The 19,169-nt window shown below is 46.4% G+C and overlaps 1 protein-coding gene across 1 annotated transcript in view; it reads right to left on the minus strand.

The window, feature by feature from the left end:
* Window positions 1–17,590, minus strand: part of ntn5 (netrin 5) — a 17,687-nt gene extending 97 nt beyond the window's left edge. Inside the window, exons 1-7 of the mRNA XM_080519136.1 lie at window positions 17,510–17,590; window positions 10,435–11,873; window positions 8,120–8,308; window positions 6,262–6,411; window positions 3,945–3,995; window positions 1,626–1,706; window positions 1–1,147 (exon numbers count right to left, since the gene is read on the minus strand). The exon at window positions 1–1,147 is cut by the window's left edge and continues 97 nt beyond it. Of these exons, the coding sequence (XP_080375262.1) occupies window positions 570–1,147; window positions 1,626–1,706; window positions 3,945–3,995; window positions 6,262–6,411; window positions 8,120–8,308; window positions 10,435–11,863 (2,478 nt within the window). The 5' untranslated portion in view covers window positions 11,864–11,873; window positions 17,510–17,590 and the 3' untranslated portion in view covers window positions 1–569. The remainder of the gene's footprint in view (window positions 1,148–1,625; window positions 1,707–3,944; window positions 3,996–6,261; window positions 6,412–8,119; window positions 8,309–10,434; window positions 11,874–17,509) is intronic.
* Window positions 17,591–19,169: the final 1,579 nt, after the last annotated feature.

The following is a 19,169-nucleotide window of genomic DNA, read 5'->3' on the forward strand; positions in this document are numbered from 1 at the left end:
TATCATTATTATTATTATTATAATTATTATAATACATGTTTTTAACCTCTATCTTCACTATACTTCATTGTGAAGTAACACACATATTAAACCTTTTTCTTGCATCCAACATTCTTCGCATATATAATTTACTGAAAGTTGTTTCCCAGCATCTTGTTTCACATGATCTAATTACAATAAATAACTATGGAGAATATGTAAAACACTGGAGTTTCCACTTGCCTAAAATAATAATTTAATGAATGAGATGTCAGAATAGAGTCCACTTAAAATTTTCAAAATCTTCTTTAATAGAAAATGATAAAATTCTGATATTTATATTTCACATCGCACCATATCTGCAGGTGAAACTATTTTCTTTACGAGTTCATTTCACTTTCTCTGTTTGTGGAAGTTTGAAGCGGGTGCACACACACACACACACATATAAACCCCCCCCACACACACACACACACCAACGGTTACAGGAGAAGAGAGGTGTGTGTCGCCGTGTGTTCATTTCTCCTGAAACAATCAGAAAAAGGCACTTTGTTCACCTCATCCTGAAACATTTCCAGTCTTTCTATTGCTTAAGAGTCCGTGTGTGTTTGTGGATTTCCTTCAGGGGTGTGTGTGGAGCAGACGGGGGCCGGGCTGGTGGCGGGGGGGAGGGGGGCGTCGCCGGGTTTGACCGAGGGAGCGAGTGTGTGTGAGGCTTGATCCTCCTCCGTGTTCACGGAGGAGTGTGTGTCCAGGGTCGGGGGCTCGGTCAGCAGGTGGGGGGGGACGTAGCCAGCCTGGGACTTCACCAGTTCCCGGTGCTGAGACTTCGGGGGGCAGCGGCCCCGCTTGTCCTGCCCCCGGAAGCCCCTGAGTTTGGGGCTCCAGTGTTCCCGCCACTGGAGGGCCAGCGTGGAGCGGTCCGCCACCAGGCGGCTCTCCTCCGGGCCCCAGCCCCGCTCGCCCTCCTCCGCCCCGATCAGGAGGAAGGTCCGGCCCACATGGAGGGCCGGGCAGCCGCAGCCCAGGTCCCGGTCCGGGACCCAGAGGGACTGGGGGCCCCTGCGGACCCGGGAGGAGGAGCCGGTCCGGTACACCGTCTGGACGGAGATGGAGAACTGCCACCAGGGACCTGAACGCTCCATCCCCCTGACCTGCACCTTCAGCACTGACACACACACACACACACACACACACACACACACACACACACACACACACACACACACACACACACACGGAAATTATTTTTGAAATTCCAACATTTTTATTTGTTCAAACATTTATCAATTTAATTCGATTCAATTAAACACATTTTATTTTGTAGTTACGTTTGGCTAAAATATTATATATATATATATATATATTACTATATTTGTCAAGTTTTATTAGAGAAAAATTTACATTTTACGCTATAATTTGAGTTATTATGTGGCCAAAAAAAATTATATAACAATATTACAAATTAAATATAATTGCATTTGCCTTTGTAAGATATTTTTGTCTGACAATAAAAAGATTTTTTTAAATAGACACAAGGACATAAATAGTTGGTAAGAGTTGGATGGAGATGCTGTGAGATCACGCTCTCCTTTTATTTTTTATTTTTTTTAGACCAGATCATAAAAACAAGTTGTGACACTGACCATAGTCCTTGAGACAATATGTCTCCAAGTTCATCCGGACTTTAACCTGAGAGGGCTGGCAGTACGACACACACTCCTCCGCTTCGAAACACACACACACACACACACACACACACACACACACACACACACACACACACACACAAGAGAGAGAGAGAGGCGGAGGGAGAATGCATCAAATGAGAGGGTATCATTTCATAACAGGCATATCAGCACATGTTTTTTCCCCCTAATTACAATATGGCTGCTTCTATTTGTCATCACAGTATCCTCTGACTAACACATGATCCCAGCAGCAGCAGGTGGGACGTTCCTGCCACGGCCACTAGGGGGCAGAGATGCACCAGCTCCTGGGAAACGAGCAGCTTCAGTGAGGGGGGCCACAAACACACAAAAGCAGATTCTTCAATCTGAAAGAATAGATTCAGGGAGGAGAGGGTTCTGGTCCATATTTCAATCAGGTCTGCGTTGTGACGCGTCCTTCCTGGGACACGTCCTGTAAGTTATGATGACAGGATGCAGCCGACTGAGACGTTGATCCACAGGATTTGCAACAGAAGCTTCATATCATTTTTTTTTTTTTTTTCTTTCCCTCAAGCTGCAACTCATCACGTCGTCCAACTCACTGTTTTGGTGCCGAGAAAGTTGGCTTTGGCCTCCGGCCTCCTCACATGTTCTCTATTTATTGAACTGCTCTATCCTCATCTGACTGACATGTGCCCCCCCCCCCACACAACAATCTACCCACGTTTCCACAGCCGAAGACCATTTTACGATGAACCAACAATCATTTTTTTCCCCCACATTTCTGCCATAATCAGAAACTTTTCAACAAGTGGGAACTGGAGCTGTCTACACTGAGTTTCAATATTTCAAAATAAAACAAAAACAACTGTAGCAGAATGTTCCCAAAACCTAACCCCCCCCCCAAAAAAAAAAATTCAGTATTATATAGCAAATTTTATGCTTTTTTCCCCCCGCATTCAAACAATTAAAGCCACAAAGGGAAGTTTTAAAGCCAAACGTCCTTGTCCTCCCTCTGTGTGAGTTTACTGAGGTGAATTTGCCCACAGCAGTGAATGTGAGTGTGGTTGTCTTGGATTCAGTTAAAGCTAAAGTGTAAAAAAAAAAAAAAAAAAGCTTTAACTTCGCTGAAACAGCTTCAAACAAAAAACAAATATGTGAAACATGTGAAGCAGAAATCTAGAATAAATCTAAAGTTACTTTAACCACAAAGTGCACAATGACTTTAACGTGGTCTAATCTCTTTGGACTTCCACAATGAAAACACAATTACACAGGAATTTCAACGTCTGTATAATAATCCAGGTACTTTATCATGTCATCACAACATGTGTACCTCTGGGATCGACAGTGAAAAATAAAAAAAAACATCATTATCAACACTTAGAAGAGGAGGCGTCCCTCCAGCATTCACCGCCACACTGCTTTAGTTATTATATAGATGTAAAATACAGTGATTATGTAGTAGAAATACTCATTAAGAGGATGTTGACAAGGTTTGTTGTCAAATTTACACTTCTTGGATGTGATTGAAGTTTACTTTCTGAATCATATTTAACTTCTTTTTAAGGCTTTTTGTGATTCACTGACAAAATAAGCACATTTATGTCATATATGAACATTAAAACAAAACCCTTAAACTCAAAATGCATGTATTTAGCAATTTATAGCATTAATTTGTGGCCTTTGAATGGAATGAATTGGATTCCTGTACAGATGTAATCTTGTTTCCGCATTTTCAATTGATCTGACATCGTGTCACATGAATTAGATTTACAGTAATTTATACTGAATATACGCGTTTTAGTTGTTGTGTTTTTATTCCTGTTAAGCACTTGAGATGTCGTTTGAATTTAAAGTGTGCTACAGAAATAAAAGTTATTATTATTATTATTATTATTATTATTATTATTATGTGCACTGACTCTAACTCAATTTTCACTAGAAACTACTTTTTAGAATAAAAACTGAAAACACTACAACCATTTCATTCAAATATATTTAAATGGACGTTATAAAGGTGTTCACTTTGCTTTTTCATTTTTAATCAAAGCATCAGTAAGTTGTGCAGGAAAAGGAAAAGAAAGAGCAAAACACTCATCTTAACCTCGGCATATGAGAAGCTTATGGCAAAGTGGTATTTTCCTAAAATGTTCAAGAAAATGCTGCACAAGCTGGAGCTCTTTTAATGTGTTTCATTTCTTCACGTCATTATTATTAGATAGAAATCATCACTAAAAGAAATAAAAGGAAACAAAATGACCAAATATGGGTTAAAGCGGTGTGTTTACTCACCTATGCTATACTGAGGCTGGAACATGGGGGTCGGAGCGACTTCCTGGATTCCTGCAAACACAAGCGGATTATCAGACAGGTGATTGGACGCACACACACACACACGTACACACACACTTCAGGCTTCCTCCTCCAGCTGTCAGTTTGTTGCACTCGTGTGTTTTGTATGTGTTTGAATGCGTCTCGGTTACGTGAGGCATGTCCCGCAGAAGATAAGCAAGTGTCAAAACCGCTGAGTGTGTGGTCCTTTTATGGTGCAGAAGCACCCGCCGCTCGCACAAACTTTACGTTTGGCGGTTTTAATAGGGTCGGGCCTTTTGCACGTCTTGCATTGTTTGGACTCAAGACGTTGAACAGAGTCGGTTAAAGCTCAATGTGTCTGTGACTTGAAGACGGACAACCGGCACATACGTTTCCCAGGACTCTTGTAAAAAGAGTGTGTGTGTGACAGCGCGGCCATATATTACGGCCCCTCACACTCTGAACTGGGCCAGTGACACCCGACACCCGCCCGGAGGACCCCCTGCGGTCAGGAGTACAGGAAGGTGCTGCGTGTTTGCATGCGCTTACAGTGTGCGTGTGCGGTCACGGCGAGGGAACCGAGGCTGACGGCGCGAGCCGCGATACGCTTGAAGTTTTTGACGAGACGGCGTTAAAAAAAAAAAAAAAAAAAAATGAGCACGTCGGTTCAACTTTAAATAACCCGTGATGACCCGGCGGTGGCCTAAACAGTTTTGCCGGCGCAAAATTCAGTTCTTTGAAATTTGAAAAGTTTGTTGTGAGATGTTTGACAAAATGATCATTTTTGTTTGGTCGACAGTTTATTTTGTAATTGTCATGAACTAACTACTTAAATGGATGGACAGAAGCATTTAAACCTCAATGAAATGATGTGAATTATATCCTCTACATAGATTTAAGAAACTTCTGGGCTTGAAATTAGCATTTTACGAGAAACACAAGCTGTTTCTGATGTATTGGTTGTGTTTGTCAAGCACTACTTTATAAATATCAATTTACCTCCATGAACGAGCAGAGACATGTGCAGGAACATAAAGTTTTCTATGAGTCACGACTCCAAACTGTCCACTTCCTGGGTTTAACCCTTGCAGGGACGACTTGAGATTCCCAGTGGAAGAAACAAAACAGCTGATGGTGGGAGAAATCCACACTGAAGCCGCACAAATTGAGGAATTTAGGAAGTGACCTCCGTCACTCCTAATGATGAGGCAGCTGTACGCACGCTGGCAAACAAGTATTACAATCACAGTATTGTGACGCGATATCACACTTGTAATGACACGGGGGGGCGACCTCGGGTGGAGGGAGACGAGCCGTATCTTGTGATATTGAAAACGGGTCGTCGAGGTAAATCTGCAGGTAAAAGTGTAAAAGAGCCGGACTGCTGTGAGGGTGGGTGGGTCTGCGAGGGGGTGCGTGGGGGGGGGGGGGGGGGGGCAGGAGGATGCTAAACATAGCCCCGAGATGGTCCGGCAGTAAAAACAAACAAGGTTTTCTTTCACTCACTCCTTTCACTGGAAGAGTTATGAGTCTGGGCCCTGCGTTGGGGGGCGTTTTAAGCCGTGCGACAGGTGTGAAGCCCCCCCACACACCCCCCCGCCGCGAACCGGCTCCCGATGTCACCTGATTGGGACCCTACGCAGCGCCCGGGGGGGGGGGGGGCCTTGTGGTTGTCGGCACCCGTGCGATAAAACCCGGGAAGCGCACGTGGATTAACGCTCGCGGCCGCCGTTTGGTTGCGGGGCCGGGGGGGGCGAGAAGATATGCCTGGCAGCAATCCTCTTGATCTGAACGCTGATCCTGGAATCAGGGGGGTGGGGGGGTGGGGTGGGGGGTGGGGGGGGGTGGGGGTGGGGTGGACGCGGCTCGTGTTAACGCTGCTGTGGAGACCGTCTCCAGGGACGGCGAAAAGGAGACGGCGGGCGAAATTAGTCGGCCTCTTTTATACTGAGCTACTATTTGATAAAGAGCTTTAGAGGGCTGGATGAGGACGGTTCAATCAATTTGGGCTGTGAGCAAATGAGGCCGAAGGAGAAACTGAAGGGGTCACTTTGCCAGGATGGACAACAAACTATTAAAAGCCCGACACGTATCGAATGCTCCAGAGCAATTTTAATTAGGTTTAGGACGTGTTACTGGCTTCACTTGAAGTCCTTCAGCCTCGACCAGCAAGATCAGGGTTAGTTTTTTGTTTTGGCGTCTCTATTTTTGAGTTTAAGCTGCAAAAATCAGCGGAAATGAACGTCGGTTGACTTTCCTGGATGCTTTTTCGTCGACTTAAGACGCGCAGACTCACGTATGCAGGGCCGGAGTGGGGACTTCCCCTGCTTGTACCCCGCAGCGCAGCGGTTACACCTCGGGCCGGTCACTCCTTCCCGACACAGACACTGGCCCGACGTCTGGTTGCACCAGCGGCCCACCGCTCCCAGAGGGTGGCACTGACAAGCTGCAAAGCAAAGATGAGACCATGAGAGCAGGGAAGAGGTTCAAATCTGGGTCAGAGGTTGACCCAGATTTCTGTTTTTGTCAAAATCCCAACAGGTTTTTAGATCATGACGCCATCGTTGGGCTATTTGGGGACATTCAGATAAGTGGAAAGTCCAACACCGACAGCTAAAATTGTATTTTATACTAAAAAAAAAACCAAACTTAACCACAAAACGTCCTTCTTTTTGAACAGTGATTGTTGAAGTACTACGAATTCATTGATTGAACGTCTGAGGAAAAAGAAATGCCAACACTTTTCTTTTAAAAATGACATTTTGCATTAATAATTGAGACACATGGTAGAATAAAGCCTGGAAATCCACTGTACTTGTGTTGACAATGACAATGGTTTTGTTGTTCTCTACAAAAAAAAGTTGATGGTCTACTGCTTCACATTCTTCCTCTTTTAACCACAAACATCTGAGCTTACATATGTCTGTTTATTTGTTATATTCTCCTATCAGTCCATGGTAATATTATACAGTTTCCCCGTCGACTACAAAGAGAAAAGTGAGAGTGAAGAACAAGATGAGCTCTTCTAAACCAATGTAAAGTTAAAGATGCAATCAAGTCAAAAAAGCGCCAATAAAGAAATTCGCCAAAAAACAAAACAAAAGAGGAGACAACAGGGCGGATTAGACGCAGCATCCATCAGTGAGAAAACGCAGGTTTAATCCTGAACGACAGCCGGCATCTGTCCTTAAAGAGCGTCCTTGAGCGAGACAAAAGACCTTTACAAATACCAGAGAGCCTATTTCGTTGCCCACTTGACAGCTAAAACAAAGACAAAAGTCCCGCGTGAGGGTTTTTAACGTAATGTGTCATGGAAGCAGGGAACCATTACAACTTCTACTTTTCCAGGCTGAGCAGCGTCCCTCCAGATGGAGGCCGGCGCCGCGTCCCAATTCATTTATCCTCTCTTTGATTCCCTTCAAGCGTTGGCCGTCGCGCCGCGCGTGACGATCCCTGCCAGGGTTTGCCTGGGTTCTACATTGCGGGGGCTTCGCTTTCCAACGTGTGGCTTCTGTCAGGGATCGGGCCCAACCGGAGACGACAGGTCGAGGGGGGGGGGGGGGGGGAGCTGCACTCTGGCAAGAGCACACTGCCTCCAAGACACACTCACCGGAGAAACGAGGAATCGTACGACCGCTCGCCTCTGAAGGATTAATTTACTGCTGTTTCAAATCATAGATACCAGATAGAATTTTTTTTGTTGTTTTTTTTTTTTTTTCCTCCCCACCGCCGCACGTGTGTTAAGCTCAGCCAGCCCATTAACTTTGGATATATTAGGCTTCCACACCAGCATGCCAGAGTGTCACAGTCACTTAGGACATGTGACCAGTCAAAGGTCGGGGGTCACGGCAGATGCCGGCCGGCGGTAACGATGGGAGTACAGGTGGCAGCAGCTCCGCAGGGGGTGGTGGAGGGGGGGGGTGGGGGGGGGAGTTTTTCTGGACATTTCTGTTCCCTCTCAGAACGTAAAGCGCCTCGTAAACACTCCCGGGACACACTCGGACATAAACACCGTCGCACAGCCCCCGCTTTGGCTTTTTGTCTTGAGGAAATGTGCAGCAGAGCTGAAGGTGTCACTCCGACCTGTCACTCCCGACACACACACACACACACACACACACACAGAGTTGACAGACACGCGTGCGGCGACTGACGTTGACAGGCCTTGCGGTGGCTGAGCGCCTTGACGTGGTCGCGGGTGTAGCCGCTCTGGCAGTACTGGCAGTGGCGCCCGGCCGTGTGGTGGCGGCACTTCTGGCACACGCCGCCGCTGTGCCGGCCCGACTGCTGGAAGACCTCCATGCTGAAGCGGCACTTGTTGGAGTGGCCGTTGCACTCGCACGCTGCGGGAGGGAAACGCCGTTAAAGGGACACGGTCACGAGTTTCAAAAACACCTTCAAAGTCATTTAACCGATGGGAGGAAACGCCAGCACGCATTTAAATACATTCAATGTTCATCTTCTTTTCATAGATAGAAAATCCAGATATGCTATAAAATATGTATATACCCGAAGAAATAAATTCAGATCGGTGACTCATAGTTTAGTTTCATTCCGGACATCTAAATGAATTAAGTTCTTTACACTTAAGTTATTGAACTAGATTAAGTTAGAAGAACTTGATTTATTCAAATGTTACTAACTGAAGTCAATTCAGTAAAGTTGTTCCAACTATTTTCTTTTTTCAGTGCATATTGTAACTAGAATAATCACTATCTGACAATTAATGGCACAAATAGAACTTAAAAATTCATTGGGATGTAATAATGACACAAATAACGACGCCACAGAAAAAAAGAAAAACAACAACATATTAGTGCCCAACTCGAATTGCACTGGACGTAATGTTGTAAATAAACCAGTTTTTAATGGCTTAATGCTTAAAAGGAGGTTTGAATGGGTGTCAATGAGAAGGATAGTAGTTATTTATAGATTCTAGAAGCCGGGTTGCAATTTTAAAGATGAGGAATAAATGAACTAATTATTGAATCATTGGCTCGTCAAAATGATTTTTGTTTTTTTAATGTTTTTTTTTTTATATAAATTGCCAAGTTTACAAACCTAAGTATGTCAGTTTTCTGGGCAGATTAGAAACACCAGTGTTTCTTCTTCTCTGAGCGTAACGCAACCGCCTGCACAACAACGTACTGTGATATCCAGAACAAATTAACAATGAAGCCAATATTTTTCTTAATTTACAAAAGCCCTCTGGACGCGATGCAAAAAGGACATGAGCCGGGCTAAAAAAACTTGATATCTTGAACGACATAAGAGAAGTGAGCTACATGTCGTGGTTCACGGTTCCTTCATGTGCCAAACAGATATTGAGTGCTTCAACCCGTTTACACCCGGCGCCGACATTCGGGTGATTCGATCACGCGTGAACAGGCACCGGAGCAACGTAGACGTCATCGGCTTTCCAATCTCCCAGAGAAAACTGTGTGGAAGACGAACGTGGACGTCCAGGCCTGAGGGCCTCTGGTAATACAATCCCATCTCAAGTGGTTAAAGGCCCGAAAAAAACGCATGATACGGACAAGTGTAAACAGTCTGGGACTCGCCGCGTGGGATCTGAAACGCATGTTAGCGCCAGGTGTGAACGGGCCCGCGGGGTGAATGTCTTTACTCTCGTACTGCAGCGGGCGTTTGGATAATCAAGCATCGCAGGAATGTTGGTGTCGAGAAAAAAGGCCCAATCGGATCCCATCAGTAAAGCAAATACATTGTGGACTCAAAAGGACACTGCAGAGATATTTGTTGCGAAACAGTATTCCAGCTGGATATTGTTTTTAAAAGAGAACAAAAAGCGAGCAAAACTAATCAAATGACGATCGATTCCACTGGGATTGCATTTGTTGTTGGTTCTTTGTGTGACTTTGTTTTGTTAGAAGGAGAAAAAAAAGAAGAAAAAAAACCCAACAACTTATGTCTGGTTTTATTGTGCAAAAGCTTGACAGTGTCTTTTGTGACACATCCCATTGATGGTTGGGGAGTTCTTGATCCTTCCCGTACACTGAAGTGAATTAAATGTAAACAAACAAAAACAAACCACAAAAAAACCACAAAAAAACCCCACAACACTGCCTGACATGTTATATTTTGAGTCTCTCAAACGTCGACATCTGGGTCGGCCTCAAAAATCCATCGAGCATTTGATGTGGGAAAATATTGATGTGTATGCTGAAAACAGATGTTTGGCCTGCAATAATTCAGTGACTCTAACTTGATGGATTAAAGTCAGAGTCTTTATGCTTCTTTGGACATAACTTGGATTCAGTCAGTTAACTCTTTGCTGCACAGACAGACGCAGTAGATTTTTCTCATTTGGATTCGACCGATTTGACTGTTTCACGATATTATGGGATATTATGGCGAGTATCGCGACTTCGTCAACACTTAAGCAGATGACGTGTTAAAAATGCAGAACATGAAAACATAATTCATCAGTGTTTTGTCGTATTTAACTCACCGACACACGGGTTTGGGTTTGTGGGCGTTGCCCGATGCCACGGCCTGTCGAAGTAGAACTCCCGGCACACGTCGCAGTCCGGCCCCGCCGTGTTGTGCTCGCACGCGCACACCGCGCGGCCCGAGTCGTCACGGCGACACCGCGACGCGTGTCCGTTGCATTTGCACCTGCCCCCGACCTGCAGGTCCGACAGAGCCAGAGGTGCTCGGAGGGGCGCGGCCACGGCGGGGGGCGGAGCCACCTGCAGGCTCCGCCTGCCCTGTCTCGTGTTGACGTTATTGTTCCTCCTCTTCCGCAGCTCGCGGCCCCGGTTGCTCCTGCTGCGTCCCTCAACTGTCCAGCTGCAGCCGCCGCCAGGGCAAGGCAGCGGCGGGTTGTTCTCCCTCTTGCGGCCCCGTCCTTTACCTCTCCCGCCTTTCTTGGGCGAGACGAGGGCGTCCGCGCCAAAAGTGTCCCCGCCTTCCTTGCTGGTCACATTGTGTCCATCTTCGTCTTTATAGTGCCCCTTCCTCCCCTGCTTGTCTCCCCTCTCCCCTCTGTCCTTCATTTCCCTCTCGAAAAAAGCCAGCGTGTTTCCTGTGCTCAGCTTGTCCACCTGATCTCCGGCGTGGCCCTTGTGACCCGCTCTCCACCTCGCCCCTCCACCCCTCGCTCCGCCCTGCCACCGGCCGGCCTCCGCTGCCTCCAGGATGTCCGTCTTGGCGTTTTTGGACACCTTGTGGAAAACCACTCGGATGTCGGTGGCCGTCACCCAGTCCTGAAGGGTGGGGCTGTAGTCGAAGTCAGGAGAAGATGGCCGCCCGTCCAGGGTGGAGAACGCCAGCACCATGCCGCCCCGCTGCCTCTGCAGCGGCCGGGGGTCCGAGCAGAGGGGCTCCGTTTCCTGGTGCCGGGTCCGGGCCACCGTCTGCGACGGCTGCCCGAAGGCACCGGGGCAGTCGCTGGAGTAGCGCTGCATCGGCCTCCAGCTGCGCCCGAAGTCCATCGACTTGAGTATGGAGATGGAGATGGGGTCGGACGGCTCGCCGTGGCGACAGAATTGCAAACTGATGTAGGTGATCTCGAAGCGGCGTCCCAGGGGCACGGTGAGGACCCGGTCCCCGGCGTCGGGTCCGGCGGGAGCCAGCCAACAGGTGAGGTTGTGGGGGTTGTGGAGGTCCGTCAAGGCGGTGACGTTGCCGTCGGAGTCGGACCCTTGCACGGAGTGGCTGGCGTTGACCGGCACGCCGTAGGCGGCGTTGATGAACTCGGACAGGCAGTGTCGCGGGCGGCCATCTGGGTGGTAACAAGGGTCATGAGGTGACGTCCAGCTCAGTGGGGTGTGGGAGAGGAGGGAGGCGAGGGGGGAGGGAGGGAGGAGCAGGAGGAGTAGAAGGAACACAGGAAAGAGAGAGGTGGAGGGGGGAGGGGATAAAGGGAAGGACATCATGTCATCCAGCCTGGAGGAGAAAAAAAAAGAGAGAAATATTTGAAGAGGTGGACTCTTAGATGCACACTGGAAGCCGAAAAAAAGGGAATCCAAGATCGTCCACCTGTGCCTTGATTGAAAACACATGACACCAGCTTTACTCCGTCACTACCGCTACACCTTACTGGCTTCCAGTAGATTCCAGTAAAGACCTCATCCCGTAAAAAAAAAATGTAATCCCCTCTCTCCACAGTGGTGTCAGTCACCGACGTGAACCAGTGACCTGAGCGAACTTGAGGCTCTCAAAGAGTGGATGAGAACGGGTGAAGGAGGCGTTTGCACCCAGCGGCCGTGTCTGAAATGACAGAAAACATGCCCGACAGCTGGAGCTAAACCCCGGAGTTGGACCACATCCATCACGTTTATTGCACCCTTTTCAAAAATCGCTTCGCCGCTGGTCAAGCGCTGCAGGCGAGCGAAGGGGGGGGGGGGGGGGGGCCCTGAGCGGCGTGGAGCGTCGCCGTGCACAAACCAGGGGTATGAGAAAACAGAGGACACGGAGAGGGAGATTAGAGTCGGAGGGACATGATTTACAGATCAAAAATGTGTGTTCCACTTGAGCCCCTGCTCGGGGGAACTTCCGCGGTAAAGACAAACACAGACTTGTGTTGGTCGACGGCGCGAACAAATCCCTTTCCGTTCCTTACAACTGGTGATGAGTGTGATTTATTCCCCGTGTCAAGATTTGATACTGGAGAGTGTTCATTCTGGCATGTGGACAATGCGTCCGTCCCATCCCCCCCCCCCCCCCTTTTCTCGAGAAGCGGTGATTTATTGTTCCTCGCTGCACACGCAAAGCCCGTTTTGTAACAGCTTCTTCAATTTCGTGATCTTGAAAAGAAATGTCAACATAGTCCTGTTCAGGTTTCAAATCAAATTTTCTTTCCTTCAATGTAAAAAAAAACCCCCAAACATTGTTCCACATTTCCAGATAGCTTTAAACCTCGTTCCTCTCTGCCCATCTATCACCTGTCCCCTTCATTCTGTTCTGGGAATATTCTTAACTGCTGCGAGATTGATGGCGTCCTAACAAGCGTTTGACACTGACAGCAAAGTCAGCAGGGCAGCATAAACCAAGCCCAGTAGGAGAAGACGGGGCCGAGAGCCTCTTCGGCCGCGTCATCCCGCTCAATTAGCCAGCGGCCGAAACATGAGGCTCCGTCCCCCCAGGGGCCGAGCGGCTCCGGGGTCCGGGTTGTGGCTCCGTCCCTGACCTCCTGGAGTAAAGCCCCCGCCGGAAAGTGAGCCAAACCTGCTCGAAGGACCCGGCCTGTTTTGAGGCGTTGCCACGGGAAACGCAGCGCCGCGTCGAGCGGTCCGACTGTGACCCCCGGTCCCACATTCCTGGCATCCAGGAGGCCTAAGCTGGACATTCCTGGCCTGTGGAGACACGTCCCACTGGAACGGCTCTGCCATGAAGCTACTTACGAGTTGATATGATGACTAATTGTGTCTCCGCTATCAATATTCGACGACAGTTAACATGTTTATTTTGACAGGGATGACTTTACCTTCCACTGTGTCCACTTGTGTACATGTTTTATTTTAAGAACCAGGCGATTTGCCTAAGTTGCCTTTTCAGCTTCAACTTACATTGGGACGGACAAATTCGATAATTCAAGGGAAACACAACCACATTGATGACAGAGCAGCAAAAATCTTCCCTTCTCATTATTGAACCTTAGAAAACAAAAAAATGGACAATTCACTTTTAATGCTATACTGCATGAGTCATGGGCGAGCGTCGGCGCGGTGGAGAGAAAGGGCGGGAGGTTGTTTAACATTCCCTTGACATGCGCTTGCTCTTGTCTTTGTCACGTTACACGACTAATTAAACACTGGCCCATTACATGCGCTTTGATAAATGGATGCTCCTCTGAGAGATGCCCCCAGAGGGTTTTAATGTGCCCCTCTTGGCCAAATCCAGACTCTCAACTCTCCCGAAACCAGATCGTCTGTCTGGAGCAACCCGCCGGATACGGTTTCAAGGGTTTTTCTCCGACGCTTTCCATAAATTCACAGGCGCGAGCGTGTCTGAAGAGCACGTCGACGACGAGCGCAATTCCTTATTAATATAACTTTTGATGAGAGTAGCAGGCGACGGTAGGTTGTCTGGACACGTATTGGTTACAGACCGGGGCCTCGGCAGAACACAATGGGACCCACTCGCTTCTTTTCGTCTCTCGGCGGAGTGGAAACGATCGCGATCTATAACACAGGTACGCGCTTAAGACTCCACGTGTGAGCGAGACGTTCTGACACAACTTGGCAGCAATCGGTCAACTGAAAAAAAGCCGGAGCGGCCAAACAGCGCCACGATGAGCTCAACCACGTCTCCAGCGGCTGATTAATGCTGTGAGGGATGCCAGCGTACCAATAGAGCGTTAACAAAAATACATGTTTTAACATTTCTAAGCAATTCAAGCAGATATAAATGACTTTTTTTTAATAGATGTGTTGAATTCATTGTTTTTTTTTTTGTTTTTTTTTAAGGTCATTTTGTGGCCGCCTCCACGCCCGCATGCCTTTTCTTGCGTCACTGACGCCTGTTTTTGGAATCTAACAAGGAGGGAGGAGCAGAAACGGAGCCGAATCTCACAAAATCCGCTATGAGAGAATTTGGTCTGAGTTGCATATTAACATTTTCTCCGGCCCCAGGAAGAGGGCGGCGTTCGCGTGAAACGAGATGCCTTGCTGTTTAAAAAAGCCGAGGTCTTATTACTTCAGGATGCTTTCCCCCCCCCCCAAGTCTGTTCAACTTAGAGACGTTTTAGTTTAACTTGCATGAAGTTAGTTTGTTCCCCTGCAAAAGTGACTTCACTGCCTTGAATGGAAGAGCTGATTGACAAATAATTCAAATACAGTTGGTTGTGTATAGTATGATCAACTGTAGGCTTGGTCTTTATCATCCAAACCTATTTAAAGTGAATACATTTGGATTTCTCTGCAAGGTTCTTAACTTAAATCAGTCCAGTTCAGTACTGATTCCAAGGAAACCATCTTTATTCACTGTCAGTGGAAAAGTAAAGCTGTTGCAGTCTGGTTCTTGCTACCTGTTGACTCAATCTGTCCTGTTCACACTTCAGAGCGGCGGGCCTGGCTGGGTTTGGAGCTGTTCTGTCGAGCAGATGAGCAGGGTTTTTGGCCCCGTCCTATACATTTTAACATTCCTCGTCACGGGCGGCAGCTCTGGCCGAGCCGACTGGAAAGAAGACGTATTAAAGTCGGAGTCTTCGCGACGGCTATCAAAAGGCTTCAACTTCTATTGTGTGCGAATAAACACGGCGGCCCGTGCGGTTTAATAAGACAGATTTATACCGGGCTTGACGGTCGCTGGGAAGATTTCCCAGGCCGCCCCGTTGCTGCTCCGCCTTTAAATAAATATGATCAATTCTATAAGCTCTCTCTTAAAGGCCTGCATGTGTGAAGCTGCACCGCGGCACCTGTTGGCTCATGTTATCAAACTGACACCTTTGTTAATTTGCAATTGTCCTCAGCCGACAGAAATACAACACTGGAGTCCGGACGGGGAGAGAAAGGCCACGCACGCGGTCTGTATTCCCAAACTGCATTCCTGCCTGCCTGCACAGTTCCACGCTCCGTGTGTGTGTGTGTGTGTGTGTGTGTGTGTGTGTGTGTGTGTGTGTGTGTGTGTGTGTGTGTGTGTGTGTGTGTGTGTGTGTGTGTGTGTGTGTGTGTGTGTGTGTGTGTGTTATTCCACACGGAGCAGATTCCAGGAGTTCTGTTTTAGGTGTAATAATCTAATTTTAGTGGGGCAGCCCAGGAGGTTGGAGGCAGCGGACAGCACAAAATGGATTATCGCTGCTTGTATCTTTAGCTGGAGGCGTCTGTCCTTCACGTTTGCACCTCAACAAACTGCCAGTGGTGGTGGCTGCACTGGGGCCCTCAGGGGGAGGGGTGGGGGGGCACCCCACCCCTGCAGACATGTGGAAGGTGCCTCCGCCTGTGCACTGACCCCCGGAGCTTTGCTCCTTTACCTCATTTCTGAATTAAAAAAACACATGTTGCCCACTTGTTATTTGAAAAGCACGCTTCCTGTCATACTCTCCCTCCACGGCCTCACACACGTTGGCGAAGAGGCTTTCTGAGCAGCTCCGGCTCCACATGATGACATTGACAAAAACAGATGGAAATGAAATCACTGTGATTCTGCGGTCGCAGGCCGGCCAAAGACAACTGCAGGCATGATGGGGCGAGAGAAGAAAGATTCGTAATTGTCTGGTTGTAATTGTGGGTGGCAATTAAGCCCACACGTTGCCCTGTGGAGGATTAATAATGAGGATCAGACATGCAACAAAACAAAAACAGAGCATGGGGCCTTTCGCAGCACTAAAACAAATAACAAAAAAAAAAAGAAAAGAAAAAAGCAGCCACAAGTTGTGTCAGCTAATTTATTACCAAGCGAAGGCTTTAAAGCAGATCATGAGAAGAAAATAAACCGCACAGCTTGGTTTAATCAGGCCCCCACTGTGAAATTCTCCGCCACATATCCCAATTAGTTTTGTTTTTTTTCTTCTTTTTGGGGGATTGTCGGTAATAATAAGCAGTATTTTCTCTTTGGGTCGCACAAAGCTGCAAAAGGGAATTTGAGAATAAAGGAGAAACTAATGAAGGACAAACGGACCTTAAAAGGCCAAACAGCCCGCAGGACACACAGGATGCTGGAGCTGCTTTTAACCTGCTGGAGCTGCCACGGGTCGTTACTCTGACATGTTGATCTGATCCACTGTGATTTTCTTTGGCAAGAGCCGAGGGGACTAATTGTCCCAATGGTGCAGCGCTAATTGCTCTCGTTAGACACAAATTGGCTCCAGTCAAATAGTTGTTGTCGCTTTATTTATTTATTTATTTATTTGCTCTCGGTCAGAGGAGTAATAATATTTACATGGCGATGAGTTTCATCCATGCTGATGATTGGTCGATTGGCATGTGGGACAAATTAAAACAATTTAAAAAATCATTTCACGTGTTCCTGTTCATATACGTGGGTGTTTTACTTTTCATCTGGAATTTAGAAATATAAAAGTGAGTAGGCAACGTGCTAAAAAAAAGTATACAAATATACAAGATGTTTAAGGAAATGTATCTTTTTGTTTCATGTCGTTTTCAGATATATAAATGTAAATCTGAATTTCAGTGCGTATTGGTTCGAGGCTATATATATTTACAGCACATTTATTTCTCTGTCTTAAAATTTTACAGCCGCATCCAACAGACAGTGAATAAAGAAATAAATTATACGTATCATTAGATAGAAATGAAGACAAACTAAATGCGCTCTTTAGTTCGGAACAAATATCAGGCAACGCCGTCGATTTCTATAACTAATAGTGGCGATCTAATCTTTTCATCAACTGCAATTTGATGGGATACTTTGCAATAATTTTTTTTTCTGTAATCACACATCTTTCTTTATTAGTATTTTATTACAATGAGAATGTCCAATCTGAACTATTCAGTTGTTGTTTTTTTCTTTCCAGCGCGTCTTCGTGACATATGAACCTTCCTCTCCGCGGAAAGACAAATACAAAAGGAGACCAACCAATAATAATAATAATAATAAAAAAATAGGCTGCATGCACTCACCATGTGCGTCCCAGTGACTCTCCTTCTCCTCACTCCTTCCGCTCCCTCCGGGTCAGGCCGAGGAGCGCAGCAAGTGTCCGGACACCCAGCGCGTCCGAGCGCACAAGACTGATCCACCGGGAGGGGGCAACCCGGGGAAGAGGAGCAGGGAGCAGGGAGGGAGGGAGGGAGGGAGGGGAGGGCCGGGGGCTGAAAATTACCAGGATCAGCTGGGAGGACGTTTCTCTTCTAATAGTCAAGTGGAGCCAGGAGCTCCCACCTCCATCCAGAGAGAGAGAGAGAGAAAGAGAGAGAGAGAGAGAGAGAGAGAGAGAGAGAGAGTGGGGGGGTTAAACATCCTGCCTGACTCACGGCTCAACCCCGCTGCCAATCTGGATCAAAAAAATCGGTCCATAAAAACCCAATCCAGGATTTTAGTCAGCGTTAAACTGTGTCCAATTTATTTATCACTCGTAACATTTTTTTTATTATTATTATTATTATCATTAGCGTAATTCGCGTTTTGAGTTATCTTCATGCTGACAACACTGACATGTTGTTGCCAAGAACGCAAACAAACGGAACACAAACCTTTAAAGAGAAATAGTGACACGTGCGATTATTCACATTACTATAGAGTTCACGTGGTCGACCTGGGCTCCAACCCGGAAATGAATTCAATATTGAGAATAAAAAATAAAGGTGCCGTGCAAAATGGCAATAACTCGCTTGACAACCTGCGAATAGTGAACAGCCAAAGACATCATTTATAACTCTGTTCAATCATTTTAATACTTTCTCAGCCGATTTCAACACCTCAAATAGAAATCGTGCTTTATAACAATTATTACTGCTTTTTTATTTGAACCAACACCAGTGTGCTCTGAAAAAAAGGAATATTCTGGTTCTTGCCATGTTTATTATTTTATAAAGTCAAGTGGTGTGATTTGATTTTGACAAGCCTCCTTGATAGTAATCTGGTGTAAAGTCCATCCATTAATTTTTTATTTTTTTTGGTGGGGGGGGGGTTGAAGCCAGACTTTTAAAGCTGACACATAACATTTAGAGTAAAATATGACAAACCTGCTGTGAACCAGGCTCTTCGGAGGAACAGGTGTCTGTGCATCAGTCTGTTACCCAGACCTGCAGATTTCATCATCCCAAATATGTCCAGGTTATTGTCCAAAGCACCTGTTTTCAAGTCTTATCAGAGATTTATGAATCGTATCATGGCAGACAAACGTAACCAACAACAAAACAGAATAATATGACCCCCCCAAAAAAGTGCTTTAAAAATGTCAATTGACCTGATTTGGTAAAATGTTTATAATTTTGATCAATTAACACTAAATCGATGATTTTCACAATTTTTTTCTCGACAGTATGAATATTTTGAGGCACGTTTTATTTGTAGGACCTGCATACTGAGGGAAAAAACTGGTTTCTGTTGTTATGAACTGTTTTGCAATAATTTACAACCATGTCGCACTAAAAACAAAAGTTACAGCAACGTATAGTGCGATGTTCGGATTACAATTTGTATATTTAACTACTTGAAATGGCGGGATTTCTTCTGCATGCACTCCACTATTTATTTGAAACGTATAATAAGTGAATAATTGATCACAAAGACCTTCGATACAACAGGATATTGATTCATATCAATCAGTTTGAATGTGTT

Source organism: Blennius ocellaris, assembly GCF_963422515.1.
Source record: "Blennius ocellaris genome assembly, chromosome: 23".
Taxonomy (NCBI): domain Eukaryota; kingdom Metazoa; phylum Chordata; class Actinopteri; order Blenniiformes; family Blenniidae; genus Blennius; species Blennius ocellaris.